The 14,387-nt window shown below is 65.4% G+C and overlaps 4 protein-coding genes across 4 annotated transcripts; 3 read left to right on the forward strand and 1 right to left on the reverse strand.

Annotated features, from left to right (window-relative positions):
- Positions 1 to 488: 488 nt before the first annotated feature.
- On the forward strand, positions 489 to 1,455 carry PFL1_06544 (uncharacterized protein; the record flags this gene model as incomplete). Its single annotated transcript, XM_007884087.1, has 3 exons — positions 489 to 795; positions 938 to 1,293; positions 1,408 to 1,455. The coding sequence occupies 3 exons, from the start codon at positions 489 to 491 to the stop codon at positions 1,453 to 1,455; spliced, it is 711 nt and encodes a 236-aa protein (XP_007882278.1).
- A 284-nt stretch (positions 1,456 to 1,739) lies between these two features.
- Positions 1,740 to 7,502, reverse strand: PFL1_06545 (uncharacterized protein; the record flags this gene model as incomplete). Its single annotated transcript, XM_007884088.1, has 3 exons — positions 1,740 to 1,856; positions 2,016 to 3,413; positions 3,570 to 7,502. 3 exons carry the CDS (start codon positions 7,500 to 7,502, stop codon positions 1,740 to 1,742), a joined length of 5,448 nt encoding a protein of 1,815 aa, XP_007882279.1.
- A 701-nt stretch (positions 7,503 to 8,203) lies between these two features.
- On the forward strand, positions 8,204 to 9,703 carry PFL1_06546 (uncharacterized protein; the record flags this gene model as incomplete). The annotated part of the gene is made up of 2 exons (XM_007884089.1): positions 8,204 to 8,260; positions 8,447 to 9,703. 2 exons carry the CDS (start codon positions 8,204 to 8,206, stop codon positions 9,701 to 9,703), a joined length of 1,314 nt encoding a protein of 437 aa, XP_007882280.1.
- Positions 9,704 to 11,118: 1,415 nt separating this feature from the next.
- PFL1_06547 (uncharacterized protein) lies at positions 11,119 to 13,425 on the forward strand (the record flags this gene model as incomplete). The annotated part of the gene is made up of 1 exon (XM_007884090.1): positions 11,119 to 13,425. The coding sequence occupies one exon, from the start codon at positions 11,119 to 11,121 to the stop codon at positions 13,423 to 13,425; it is 2,307 nt and encodes a 768-aa protein (XP_007882281.1).
- Between the last annotated feature and the right edge of the window lie 962 nt (positions 13,426 to 14,387).

Here is a 14,387-nt window from a genome sequence, read left to right on the forward strand (position 1 = left end):
TTTGGCGTCAAGACCGACGCACGTCCCGACCTTTGTATCGGCTCGGTCCGATTTGGATCGGCATGGGCCGAGCACAAGGCCCCGGGGACGGTTTGGCCTCTCGTTCTGGGACGATGGCAACGGGCCGATGCCAAAGTGCCGGGCGCGGGCGACAGAGAGGCGGCCAAAGCGCACCCACCTGCCTATCATACCGTGACTGGGCCGGACCGCGCCTTCGATCGGGCCTGCCATGTACATACAGACTAGTAGCTGGCCTTCTTGCTTGCTGGCTGGGTGGCTCGCTGGCAGTCGCGACCTTGCCAGACGTCCCCACCGACTGCGACCTGGATCAGCCCCGACGTCAAACCAGCCCCACCCTCCCTTACCTGCCTTGCCCGCCTCCCCCTTTTCAACCTACCATGATACCGCTCACCCCACCCGCGTCCCCACCCACTCGACCCTCGACGAACCACCGCGAGACATGACTAGGCGCGGACCAGGACAGAAAGATGCTTAAAGAGCGGGTGGCAAGAGGCCAGTCAGGGCCTTTCGTGACGATCCAAGAACCACGTACTCAATCTACTGCACGCTCCCCTTCGGTCCTCACCTCGGCGTTCGGCGCACGCTTCACCTGCCCTTCCAAGCGGACATACCCATCGCACGCTACACGCCTGCCACATACAAAGGGCCTACCAGACGATACGATTGACGGACACGGGGACATGTTGTCGCCGCTCCTCTTCCTCCTTCTGCTGCTCGGCAGCGCCGGCCTTGTGCCGACGAGCTCAGCGGCAGCGGTAACGGAATGCAAGCCGCGTGAGTCTCTGTGTGCCCCCCCCCCCCCCCCCCCCCCCCCCTTGTCTTGCCATGCGCCGTACAGCAACCCATTTTGAACTGACACTACCGCCGCACTCCCCCTCTAATTTCCCACCTTTCCGCCACTCCGGCCTCACACCAGGTCTACGCTGCCACGACTCGTCGACCGACGGCTCGCCCACCATCTTCTCGACGCAGGTCGACGCCCAAGCGGCGTACGTGTCCTTCTGCACCGTGGGGTGTACCAACCAACTTCCGTCCTCTTCGCCCTCGTATCAGGGCAGACACCGATCCAGAATCGCCCTGGATCGACGCTGGTGCAACTTGCTCAAGCACGAGTCCGGCATCGTCCAGAACTCGTCGTCGAAAAAGACCGAAGGCGGCAAGGCGGTCACGACCCGGCACCACAGCGAAAAGCAGGTCAAGGAGGCCGAATTTCACCTCTGTTGTGTCGGACCGAGCGGTGAGGGCCAGGGCGATGCGGAGTGGACCAAGAAGGTGCGTTCGTACAGCGTGGTGGCAGATCAGGACGGGGCGGTTCATTGACCCCTCCGCCCGTGTTCTATCCACACATGTCGCCATGATGATCCCTCCGGCTACAACGGACGCCAGGCGGCCGATTACGCCGGGTTCAACATGGACAAGTGCGAGCTCATCTAGCCGCCATATCGCGCTTTCAGACCGACACGATGGCGATGGCGCGACGCGTTGATGCAACATATCCGAGTCCACACGGCAGGCGACAGATGGACGCCCTGCTGACTGAAAAGCGATGGGCGATGCGAAATCCTTGCTGCTGTGCTATCGGAGCGGCGGGACCAACAAGGCCAGCTGCAATCGACAATCTGGTGATGGCGGGTTGCGGAAAGGAGGAGCTGGGCACGACGAGATACGAAGGGGACGATGGGCCAAGGAGGCGAGTCGCACGCAAGCAAGCGGCCGAGCTACTCCTCGCCGTCGTAGACGATCTTGTGGATCGTGACCTTGACCTTGCGCATGCGTGGCGAGAGGGGCTGCAGCGTAGCCTCGTCCGGATTGCCGAAACGGTCTAGCTTGTAGTCCTATTGCCGCAACAGGGCCAGCCAGGGGCAGGAGGAGGAAGAAAAGGAGAAAGAGGAGGGCGAGGGGAACGAGGGAAAAGGTCAGCATGTCACCGGGTCAAGGGCGGCGCCGAAGTCGAGCCGAGCCAAGCGGCTGGCCAGGGGCACGAGCAGACTCACCCTGCTCGCAAGGCTGCTCTTGCGCGGTCGGGCCCCCCTTTCTTGCCTTCCTCCAGCACCATCGCCCACATCACCGTCGCCGCCACCGCCATCGCCACCTCCGAGATCCGCAAGGGGCAGCTCGCCCGCTTCCTTGCCGCTAGGCCCAGCAAAGAGGCGCTTGCACCACCGCACCCGTCTCTGCGAGCTGGCCAGCCGCGGCGGCGTCGTGTAAACCTCGTCATCGCCCCTGCCCATCCGATGCCGCTTGCGCTCGCCCGACCAGCTTGCCCTCTCCTCGTCGCTGTCAGCTTCGTCGTCGTCGTCGTCGTCAAACTCGTCGTCATACTCGTCTTCCTGCATCCGCTTCCGCCTTCGCTCAGCTGCAACAAGGGAAGACGACGCGCTCTCCTTGAGTTTCGTCGAAGGGCTGGGCGGGCGTTGGCCCCCTCGCCGCTCCACCTTGACCAGCAACTTGGCCGCATTGACGCCGTTGCGCCGCGTGTGCTGGTTCGTCAGCCTGGTCAGCTCCGTCGCCGACAGCGGTAGCAACGAGTTGGACGACGTTGCTGGTCCCAAAGGTGCGGCCATCGCTGTCGTGCTTGGAGCCGGGATGCTGGCAGCCTCCGACGATGACCAGGGAGCCTGATTGCCGGCAATCGATTTGGTAATCTTGGTTGACGCTGCCGCGGCCGCCGATCTAAGCGATCGTCCACTTCGACCAGCTCCGCTTGCAACCTCGATCCCGTTCGACTCGTTGTCCAACGACGGGGCCGGCGGGCCGCTGCTGCTTGCCAGCCCAGACGACAGCTGGTCGGAAGCTGTGCTTTGGGCGACTGAGGCAGTCGACTTGGTTCGCAGCGGAGTCGCCCGAACGACTCGAGGCCGGACGACCCTGGTGGGCGCAGGCCCAGTAGCAGCAGCCTCTGATGAATCGAGCGACCGCGCCGAGGTCGGCGACGGCAGCATCGAGGTCGGAGCGGCGAACGGGTTGCTCCCGCTCGCGCCCCTGCTCGTTCCCAGACGCCCTTGCGGAGCCGTAGCAGAGGCTGTCGCCGTCGCCGCCCCATTGACCGACGCACCGAGGCGCGAGGGGAAGTGCCCGCTCTCGCCAGCCGGTCCCGATGACGATGATGATGATGATGAAGACACCGAATCCGAGCTTGGCTGCAGCCGGCGCAGGTGGGACGACGGGATCAAGAAGGCCGGCTGTTTGGTGGGCGAGCTGCCGCCGCCGCCGAGCCTCGCCGCGGTGCCTGGCGCCTTGACAGGACTCCAGACTCGTCCCGCGCTCGATGTTGAAGCGGCCCCCCCGTTCTGGCCGGCTTCAGGCGCCGAGGACGACGACGGTGGGCCGATCACGGCCGTTGCCGTCGGCGGCGACTGAACGCGCGCCGCGGTCAAATCATTGCCCTGCTGCTGCACGAAAGGAAGGGATTGAAGACGACGACAACGACGACGGCGACGAAACAGGGTCAGCGTTACTGCCTCGCGGTATTGCTGCTGCTGCTGCTGCTGCTGCTGCTGCTGCTGCTGCTGCTCTTGCTGCGTCCCATCGCCAACAGCATTACTCACCGCAGACGGCTCGCCTGTATCGGGAGAGGAGCGTGCCAAGGCTCGCGCTTGCATCTGCTGCGATCGCTCCAGCATGCTAAGCGTCGGCGCCGCATTAGGCAGCTCCGGCTCCTGGATCACCTCATCAAGCTGTGGGCTCCTGCTCGAATTGACCGTCGAGGCCGCCGCCGCCGAAGAGCTGCGCAGGCCAGCAACGGTGCTTCGAACCGGCACCACCCTGCTGGCGCCAATACTCCGCTTTTTGGGTGCATCCGATGTCGCTGCGGCCGACGCGGCTCTTGTGGTCGCCGGCGCGGCGCTTGCGCTAGCGTTAGCCCGGATCGAGCTGGGTAGGGGAGCCGTGGCGGGTTCCATCGTCGGGGTCGCCGCGCTCATGCTGCGCGCGGCCGGGACCGTCCTGAGAGCTTGCGCCTGCGCCGTGCTCCTGAGCGCACTCGACGATGTCAGCTTGTTGCCCAGCCTAGAGACGGTGGCAGGCGCCGCGGCTGGCAGGGATGGCATTGTTGCAGGCAGTCCCGCTGCTCGGGTTGTGGCGGCTGGCTTCGGCAGCCTCGATACGGGCGCGGGGCCAGCGACGGGCCGCGGCAGAGCCGAGACGGGCACGGGGATGCCATTCGTCTTGCGGGCAGCCGCAGTAGGCACGACAGCTGGACCCGCCGGAGCGGAAGCCGACGCGACCGCAGATGGGCTCGTATCGGCGGCGGGCCCCGTGCCGATGGTCGACGCGGCCAAGAGATCCGGATGGCCGCCCAGCTTGCGCAGGCCCAGGTGCCGGTTGGGTATCGCGGCCGACATCACCCGGCCAGTCCGTGAAGTCTCCGGCTGAGCCGATGGCAGTGTCCTGGCGATCCTGGGCGCGAGGAGCGCAGAATGTGGCGGCTGCGCCTCGCTCGTGTCGCTGCGGCCATGGGCGTCCGACGCAAGTTGCTGCTGCTGGTTGTTCTGCTGCTCGTCGTTGAGCGTTGACCTCGCCTCGGACAAAGGGGCGGCTGTCCGAGTCTCTGGATCCGTCGGAGGCAAGCCGATCGCCATGGATCCCTTGCGTGGACTGCCACTGGCCCCGAGGGATGCTGCCATGTTCCAAGGCGTCAGTTGCGAGCCCAGCGTCTGCTGGCTTTGCGACGGAGTGGCGAGGCTCGAGGGCTGCGCAAGAAGCCAGGGCGCGCGCTTCTCGGGGGAGTATGGCGTCAGCATCTTGGCGCCTGCCCATGCGTTAAGTACGTCCCGCACCGTGGGCGAGGCGACATTGGCGGCGGGGGAGAATGCGAGGTGGTCGCGGCGCTTGCTCGGACTGCCGGAGGCCAGGCCCTCTGCTAGGGCGTCGTCGACCTCTGTCCGCTTCCGGCCCTTTGTGGGGCTGTTGGACTTGCTGCGACGCTTCTTTGGCGAAGCCGACTGAGATCGTGCGCGGCTGCGCTGATATTTGGCGGCGCCGTTCGATGGACTGTCGAGCAGAGCATCGCCAGTCAATGCGAAGGCGTCGGAGTCGACCGGCGTGGCGATGTTCGCTGGCTGCTGCTTCCTCAAGTCGTCTTCGATGTCGAGTCTCGGGGGCTGCAAGGGAGGCTGCTGCGATGCCGGCGTGACTTCGCTAAGCACCTTCCTCTCAGGACTTCTGCGCCGCGGTGTTGCTGTCGGCGAGGCCACCTTGGATGGAGACAGCTGGCAAGAGATCTGGCTCAGCCGCGCCGACCGCCTCTGACCCTGACCCTGGTCGCCATCGACGAAGCCGCCCCGAAGTGGGCCAGGACGTGGACTTTCGTAGATGCCGCCTAGGATGTCGTCCATGGCCGAGCGTCGTAGAGCTTCCGTGGGCGGCATCGTCAGGGCGCGGCCCATGCCTGGCGACATGTCGAGCGAAAACGACGAGTGCATCGACGACGAGCCGGGTGAAGGAACGCAAGCGCCGATACTGCGCGAGAGGAGGATCCGTGCCGCAGCATCGTTACTGGCGGAGGCGGCGGCAGAAGAAGGGTTGCGTAGAGGCGTCGAAGAGGCAGGCGGGGCGGGCGTTGGCGAGGACAGACGTGAAGACGACGAGGCGGCCTGCTGCTGCTCGACGAGTGCTGCTGGGTCGGAAGTCGCAAGGCCGCTTTCCTTGGCTGCAGCCTCCGTCGCTGAATCGTCCAAGACCAGCATTGCGGTCGTGGCAGGTTGGGCAGAGCCAGTCGAAAGGTCGAGCAGCCCCTCGCCATCTGCATCGCTTTCCTCAGCTGACGCAGCACTGACGCAGCCTTTGTCGCTAGTGACGAGCTCCTCTTCCTCTTCTGCCTCCTCGTCGTGCGTCTCGTCGCCGTCGTCATCCTCTTCTTCTGTCCTTTCCGGACCTTCCGCCAACCCTTTGTCTTCGGCCTCTTTCCTTTCGTCCAGAATTTCGGCTGCTTCTAGAGGAAGCATGGCCGGGGCTGCCACGCCGGGTGTTGATTCGTCGCGTGTCGGCTCAGGGGACCTTTCAGCAATGTCGGTGTCGCTTACCGCAACCTCCTCTTGAGGCACGACTGGCGCCAGGTCGATGTCGATCTCGCCGATGAGGTCCTCCTCGGCCTCCTCTTCTGCTGCAACAAGATCGGAGTTGCTCGCCTCGTGGTCTTTATCTTGAGCACGAAGCCCGGCAAGCTCGACCGTCTCTGCCTCATCCCTCGAGGTCGAAGACGGCTCCGAACCGTACGACAAGGAGCCTTCGAGGGTGTCCCAGTGCAGCGAAAGATCGTCCGAAACCGGGACCAGCGGTGGAGCGACAGCAACCGCCACGTTTGGGTTCCGGCTAGCCGAGGCAGGCTCGAGCTCTTCGTCGCCACTGAGACCGCCAACGCTCGGTGAAGCTGCTTCCTCGGCGATCTCGATGGCTTCATCCTCGGCCGCTGAGAGGACCTCGACGGAGCCGTCCCCGACGCCGGCCAGATTCGCGAATACGAGAGTGGGCGGCGCGCGGGCCTCGCCCTCAAGAGGCCCTGGTCCGTCAACAGCTGGATGCGACTGAACAGCCGAATCGTGCTGTGGCTCTCCGGCCTCGCTTGGGCTTTCGTCGTCGGTCGACTCATACGCCTCGATGCCGGTGATGTCGCCGGCAACGTAGGCAGGTTCCGGCGGTGCAACATGTATTGCGTCGTATCCAATGGCAGCGGCGTCGACGGTATTTACGGATGGTCGTTGCCGGGGCGATTCCGAGAGTTGGGCATTTGGGTCGGATGATTGTTGCCGGGACGATTCCGTGAGGTGGGCTTCTGGGTCGGATGGCTGTTGCCGGAGCGATTCCGTGAGGTGGGCATCTGGATCGGCCGGTTCGACGACCTGGACCGCGGCGGGCAGGCGGACAGTCTCGTCCTCGGGCTCGGTGTCATCGTCGTCGCTGCCGTGACGCAGGACGATGGTCCGGCGGCGTGCGAGGTCGAGGCTGTCTCTGCGTATGAGCTTCTTGCGGCGCATCCGGGCCTCGTATTGCCTCCGCTTCTCCTCTTCGGCAGCCGTGGGTTTGCCAAAGAAGACGAGCTGGGTGCCGTCATCGCTGTCATCGTCGTCCCCATCGGACGAGTCTCCGCCGCTGGTGCTGGTGCTGGTGCTGGTGCTGGTGCTGGTCCCGCTTCTGCTCGGCAGGTCGTCGTTCGAGCTGGCCGAGCCGGATGCGATGGAGTTGGCGAGGGAGTCGCTCAGGCGGGATGTCGAGGATGGGGACGTGGATGCGATGGATGATCCGCCGTCGAGCCGCAGCGTAGTGTCTGAGGGCCCTCGGCCCGGCGACGGGTGCGTTGCGATGAGCCGAGACGGCGACGACGACGACAACGACAACGACATTGACAAAGAGGAGGATGATGACGACGACGAGGTCGATGGCGCCAAGGGGCGGGACGAAGTCGCGGCGGTGCAGTGACCCATGTCCGGGTGGCCGGGAGCATCCGTCGCGGCAGGCCCGCTGATGATCCCGATGGCACTCATCGAGGGGCCGAGTGCATGGGGCCGCGCGGCGTTCCGAGGGCGAGTCTCGAGCAAGGGTATGGCGTGGTGGTTGCGGCTTGCTGGTGCTAGGGCAATGGCTGGGTTACGCGGGTTGGGAGGCCCTGGCGAGATGGTGGCTATACGGTCAAGCAAGCAGGGAAGGGGTATGCTGTTCGAGTCGGTCGCCAACGGATGGATGGATGGTTGGATGGATATCGGACGATGGCGGAGCGTACTCGGGGGTCGATAATGTCGTGCGTGATCGTGTGAAGGCAGGCTGTGGGGGCGTGGTTGTTTGACAGGCTGGCAGGGTGAGAGGCACGCCTGTTGAGCCCGCCCTGGCCGGCAGCCCGCACGCGACGCCAAATTGGCGCGCGAAGGGTCACGTTGCCTCTCGCCCTCGTCGTTGGCCGGCGGGCCGCCTGGCTCAACACAGTCTTGCCCTCTCCATCCAGCCAAACTCCTTTTTGCAAGCCAAGGCAGGAGGGCACAGGCAAACGAGGGCCACCGCTTCGGGAGTCGGCGATGTGGAGTCAGCATGGCCCGACCCGCATCCATCTTGACATCGTCCTCGTCGCCGTCCCGCCCGGTCTCTGCCAGCCGCCACCACCAACACCATCATCGCCGCCACCGACCAGCTGCCTGCCCGTCTCGGTCTTCGTCACCACATACACATATGCTCTAGCACTCAGCACGCAATCATGAGGCCTCGCCCGCCGTCATTGATCCTGGGCCACGGCAGCAGCAGCAGCAGCAAGGTGGTCGCCGCCGCTTCGTCGTCTTCCCTGCACACTGCCGCCGTTGCTCCTAGTGCTCATTTGTCCACCCAGTCGAGGACTGCATGGATCGCAACGCCAAGTCGGTCGGGCATCCGTTCGCTCTCTTCGCCAAGCTCGCCATCCTCGCTTCCACCAGTCTCTCCGCCTCTGCACCCCTCTCAGCAGGGCGCTCACCTGCTGCTCGGCAGTAACCTGCGCACCGACCCTTCTTTGCACCACGATGTGACCAGCCACCGTACAGCTCCTCGTTCCTCGGCCCTGGCTGCCTTCTTCGAGTCAAACGGCGCGCCAAGGCGAAACGAGGATCGCGGCAATAGCAACAAAGACGACGACAGCGATGCCGCCATCTCGGAGCACGAGTACCGCCTCCGCGTGGGCGCCGCCTGCCGCCTCCTCATCGACACGCTGCCCGACTTTATGCAGCGCGGCGCCGTCGACATCGACGATCTTCACGCATCCTCATCCCCCTCCTCTTCGAGGAGCGGCAAGGCGCAATCATCGTCCGCATCGTCGTCGTCATCCTCGCCTTTTCTTGGTCAGAGCCTGTTGCGGCGGAGCCCATGGAAGGGCAAGGCCAGGGCCGCAGACTCGGAGGCTCCGCACGGCGATGGAAGCTTCACCAGCATCTACCACCCCAGCATCGCCTTTTGCTTCCGGCCACCGCTGCCTTCGCTAGGAGGTGGCGGCGGGGACGAGGGCGCAGGATCGTCCTACGACTCAACGGTCGAGGCGCGGTCGCCGTCCTCGGCGCTCGCGCGTTCCGACAATGGCCACCACCCGCACTACCGTCCGGTCATCTCATTCAGTGGCCGCACGCTCTACGTGGCCAGCGCCCACGTCCTTCGACACGCGCTCTCGGCGCTCTTCTACGACACCTCGCTCAGCGTCGAGACGGCCCGCTTCGAGGGGCGCTCCAGACCGGGCCAGTCGTGGCCAGGCATCAGTCCGTACATCCGCAACCACCATCGCGGTGCCGAATCGGACGGCGACGGCGGCAGCGTCTCGACGCCCGACCAGCTGACGATCCGGTTGCGCTTCGAGGGCCTGTCGCGGATGTCTTCGGTGGCCCACACCTACACGGTCCTGTTCCGCTACACGTTCGACCGCGACACGGGCACGGTCGTCAAGCATATAGTCGACAACATCCAGCCGGTGCCCGGCAGCAAGGTGTGGGCGGGCCTCACCTCGGCCTGGGGCGTCCTCAGCCCGTGCGGTGGCGGTGTCGGCGGAGGAGGTGGAGGAGGGGCCGACGGCCTCGGCGGAGGGAGCCGGAGGATGTCGGGGGCGAATCGAAGCGGCGGCCACGCTGGCGACGCGCAGACCCAGTCTTGCTCGCGCCAGCCGTCACAGGGCGGCCCGCAGCCCGCAACAACGACGAGGGCGGGCGATGGAGGGCGAGCAGAGAGGAATCTCGAAGGGTGACTCCTTGACAGCACATATTGCACGATCGAAGGCTGGAAGCAGGAGCTATCACGGTACACCACCACTCTGCTATACCATGGGTTGCCGCCGCGAGAGGAATGGTCCCGGTACCGTGTCGAGGCAGATTGTACGATCGCGCCAAGCCCGAGAGGCTCGGGAAGCTGCAAGCATCTTCCATTCGAGAGGTAAGGCGATGGCCAGCAACGAGGCTTGTCGTGTTTCCGCCCAGTATCGGTGTCGACGTTCTTTGCCAGGGGCGTCTTGACGTGGCTGCTCAAGGCTTCGGCAATGGCGGCAGCGGGCGGCGGTGTGGACCGGACATTTGACCGGCCAGCAAGGGTCGGCGCCGTCGATCTCGCCGTCGTCGTCGTCGTCATCGTCGAGATCGAAACGTACCAGTACCGGTAAACGACCATGTGGCAAGAGCGCGATGGAAGGCCGGGACGGCATGCGTGCTTGGGACGCCGCCACCGCCAGGACCCCCTTTCGCCTCTTCTGCTGTCGGGGAAGCGGATGCTGCCCACTCCGGTCTCTGCAGGCTCGCTCGCCGAAATCCCGGCTCCCGGGGAGCCTCACCTTCGGCCTGATGTGGCGGCGCGGGTTCGGGGTCCCGCTGTCGGTGCCGGCGTTCGATGGGATGGGTCGCCAGAATCCGGGATCAGGTTCGCTCACTCGGCCCGTTTCCGAACGACTCTCTGGCCGCCATGAAGGCGTTGCTGCGTGAACCCTAGAGTTAGGCCCGGCCTCGCTCTCGGTGGCGAAAGACGGGGACCATTACGTAATTTGTGTCGGGCGCAGTGGGGTCGGGGGAGTTTGGGTGGGTCAGGTAGGCAGCCTGGCGGGCCAGGGCGCGCGGGCCGACTGGCCTGCCTTTGTCTTGTTTTTCTGCCTGCCTGCCTGACCGCCTGCCGCCTGCCTGCCTGTTTTCGCTCGGGGCAGAGCCTTGCGCGCGTCGGCGACCCGTGAGAGGCTGAAAGCCGGGGAGCCGTTGGCCCAAGCGTTGGCTCGGCTGGCTTGCCAGATTCGAGGCCCAGCCTAGGCATCTCGCTCGTCTCACTCTTCTGATGGCTGGCTCGAGGCGAAACGAGCCAAGAGCTTCGATGCCCGCAAGCCCGCTAACCAACCTGCTGCCTGGCATCACGGCACAGCAGCTGACCCCGCATCGGCGACCCGAGCCCGCTCGCACGCCACTCGCCCGGCCTCATCGCCCGGTCACTACTCTGCCTTGCTCGCCCGTCCGGTATATAACCGTGGCCGCCCCTACAGTCTTCGAGGTCCTACCATCCACTTCATCAATCCCTCGGTTTGCCTCACACGCTATCCTTTCGTCGCATTGAGGTATCCTCATTGTACAACTGTCTTCCATCACATCACACCACACTTTTCCCCTCTACCACCCACCAACGTCTGCCACCATGGGCGAGTGCCCCGTCCACGCCACTGACCGCAAGAAGGTGCCCGTCGCCGGAGGCGGCACCCGCAACACCGATTGGTGGCCCAACGAGCTCAAGCTCAACATCCTCCGCCAGCACAACCCCAACTCGGATCCTCTCCAGCCCGACTTTGACTACGCCACGGCGTTCGAGTCGCTCGACTATGCCGCTCTCAAGAAGGACCTCACCGCGCTCATGACCGACTCGCAGGACTGGTGGCCCGCAGACTTTGGCCACTACGGAGGTCTCTTTGTCCGCATGGCCTGGCACAGCGCCGGCACCTACCGTGTCTCGGACGGCCGCGGTGGCGGTGGACAGGGCCAGCAGCGCTTCGCCCCGCTCAACTCGTGGCCCGATAACACTTCGCTCGACAAGGCGCGCCGCCTCCTGTGGCCCATCAAGCAAAAGTACGGCAACAAGATCTCTTGGGCCGACCTGTTCCTGCTGACGGGCAACGTGGCGCTCGAGAGCATGGGCTTCCAGCCCTTCGGCTTCGCCGGCGGTCGCCCGGACACATGGGAGGCAGACGACTCGACCTACTGGGGTGCCGAGACGACCTGGCTCGGCAACGAGGAGCGCTACTCGAAGGGCACGCCCGGCCGCGCCGACCACGGCGTCATCGACTCGCAGCAGCACCGCGGCGACGACGCCGGCAGCAAGGACATCCACACGCGCGACCTCGAGGGCACGCTGGCCGCATCGCACATGGGCCTCATCTACGTCAACCCCGAGGGCCCCGACGGCATCCCGGATCCCAAGGCCGCCGCCCGCGACATCCGCACCACCTTTGGACGCATGGCCATGAATGACGAGGAGACGGTCGCTCTCATCGCCGGCGGTCACACCTTCGGCAAGACCCACGGCGCCGCGCCGCCCGAGCCCCACGTCGGCAAGGAGCCCGCCGCCGCGCCCATCGAGCAGCAGGGCCTCGGCTGGGAGAACACCCACGGCACCGGCAAGGGCCCCGACACGATCACGTCTGGACTCGAGGTCATCTGGACAAAGACGCCGACCAAGTGGTCGAACTTCTACCTCGAGTATCTCTTCAAATTCGATTGGGAGCTCACCAAGAGCCCCGCAGGTGCCCATCAGTGGGTGGCCAAGAACGCCGACGACATCATCCCCGACGCCTACGACCCCAACAAGAAGCACAAGCCTACGATGCTCACCACCGACCTGTCGCTGCGCTACGATCCCGAGTACGAAAAGATCTCGCGCCGCTTCCTCGAGAACGAGGACCAGTTCAAGGACGCCTTTGCGCGCGCGTGGTTCAAGCTGCTCCACCGCGACATGGGCCCCCGCTCGCGCTGGCTCGGGCCCGAGATCCCGCGCGAGGAGCTCATCTGGGAGGACCCCATCCCCGCCGCGGACCACGCGCTCGTCGACGAGCGTGACGTGGCGCAGCTCAAGCAGGCCATCCTGGCCGCGGGCATCGAGCCCTCGAAGCTGATCTCGACGGCGTGGGCCTCGGCCTCGACGTACCGCGGCAGCGACAAGCGCGGCGGTGCCAACGGCGCTCGCATCCGCCTCGCCCCGCAGAAGGACTGGGAGGTCAACAACCCGACCCAGCTGGCGCAGGTGCTGCGCGCGCTCGAGGAGGTGCAGCAGAAGTTCAACTCGTCGGCCTCGGGCGGCAAGAAGGTGTCGATGGCCGACCTGATCGTGCTCGCCGGCTCTGCTGCGCTCGAGCAGGCGTCGGGCGTCTCGGTGCCCTTCCACCCGGGCCGCACCGACGCCACGCAGCAGCAGACCGACATCCACTCGTTTGAGCACCTGCGCCCCGTCGCCGACGGCTTCCGCAACTACGGTCGGTCGACGGCGCGCGCGCGCACCGAGCAGCTGCTCGTGGACCGCGCCAGCCTGCTCAACCTGTCTGCGCCCGAGATGACGGTGCTCGTCGGTGGTCTGCGCGTGCTGGGCGCCAACTACGACGGATCGTCGCACGGCGTGTTTACGCAGCGCCCCGGCAAGCTGACCAACGACTTTTTCGTCAACCTGCTCGACATGTCGACGCAGTGGAAGGCGGCCGATGGCACTGGCAAGAGCGAGGTGTACGAGGGCGTGGACCGCAAGACGGGCCAGAAGCGTTGGACGGCGACGCGCGCCGACCTCGTGTTTGGCTCGCAGGCCGAGCTGCGCGCCATTTCCGAGGTCTACGCCCAGTCGGACAGCGCGCAGAAGTTTGTCAACGACTTTGTGCGCGCCTGGGTCAAAGTCATGGACGCCGACCGCTTTGACCTGCACCGCAGCCGCCACGACGCCACCGCCGCCAGCCGCACTCGCCTGTGAGCGAGCGGTGGACGTGATGGCGCACCCTCGCCCCGTGGCCGTTGCCGTGTAGTCGTTCCTCGTTGCTCGGTGGTTCAGTTGTGTCCCCTCCTCGTACGATGTTTGACATGAAAGCAGATTGGAATTTGATGAAAGATGGTACGATATCGATTGCCCATTGCCGGCCTCGGGCGAGGTGGTTCACGGCGCCGCCCCCTTGAGCTTGGTCCCGACGACGTTGGGCGCTGGCAGGCCGGCCGAGAGTAGGACAATATCAAGTTGTAATTGCGACGGTGGCGGGCCTGGACCCCGTCGGCTAGAGATAGAGGAGAGGGACGCGAGGCCGCCTGAGCCCTGGGGCTGGCCTTGACCAGGCGTAGAGGAGGAGTGCAGGGTTGTGGTCAGTGCCCAAAAAGTTCAAGAGAGCTCCACATGCATGCTGCTGGGCGCTGACCGCTGACGTGCCCGGTGGTGGCCTGTGGCTCGTGGGGCCCCCGCCGGCCTGCCTGCGTGGCGGCCGCTACCTGTAATCACCACCACCACCACCACCGCCATCATACCCCTCCCTTGCTGCCTGGACTCCTTGCTCGCTGCCGGGGCTATCGATCCTCGTTCCTTCAGCTTAGCCACAGTCTCATCTTGCTCGTCGCGCCCCACCGCAAGCACCCAACCCTCTGCCCCCGTCAATCTGCCCCGTCGGTCTACCCCGCTCCTTTGCTCGCGCTTCTCTACCTTGCTCGCCTCATTCGCACCGGCACCCGTTCCGCCACTCGGCCTGCCACCCAGCGCTCCCTCCGCCTTTCAGCCCCGGCCTAGCCTGGTCGCACGCCCGGGCGAACCGCACACAACCACGGCCACAACCCATCTCGGATTGCATCCACGCAGATCCGTTTCCCCTTTCTTCCCTTTCCATAGCGTCGCCATCATCTCCGCTCCTCGCCTCTTTATCGCGCCATCTCAGTCTCCACCCTCGGGCGATTCCT

Source organism: Pseudozyma flocculosa (assembly GCF_000417875.1).
Source record: "Pseudozyma flocculosa PF-1 unplaced genomic scaffold scaffold00027, whole genome shotgun sequence".
Taxonomy (NCBI): Eukaryota; Fungi; Basidiomycota; class Ustilaginomycetes; order Ustilaginales; family Ustilaginaceae; genus Pseudozyma; species Pseudozyma flocculosa.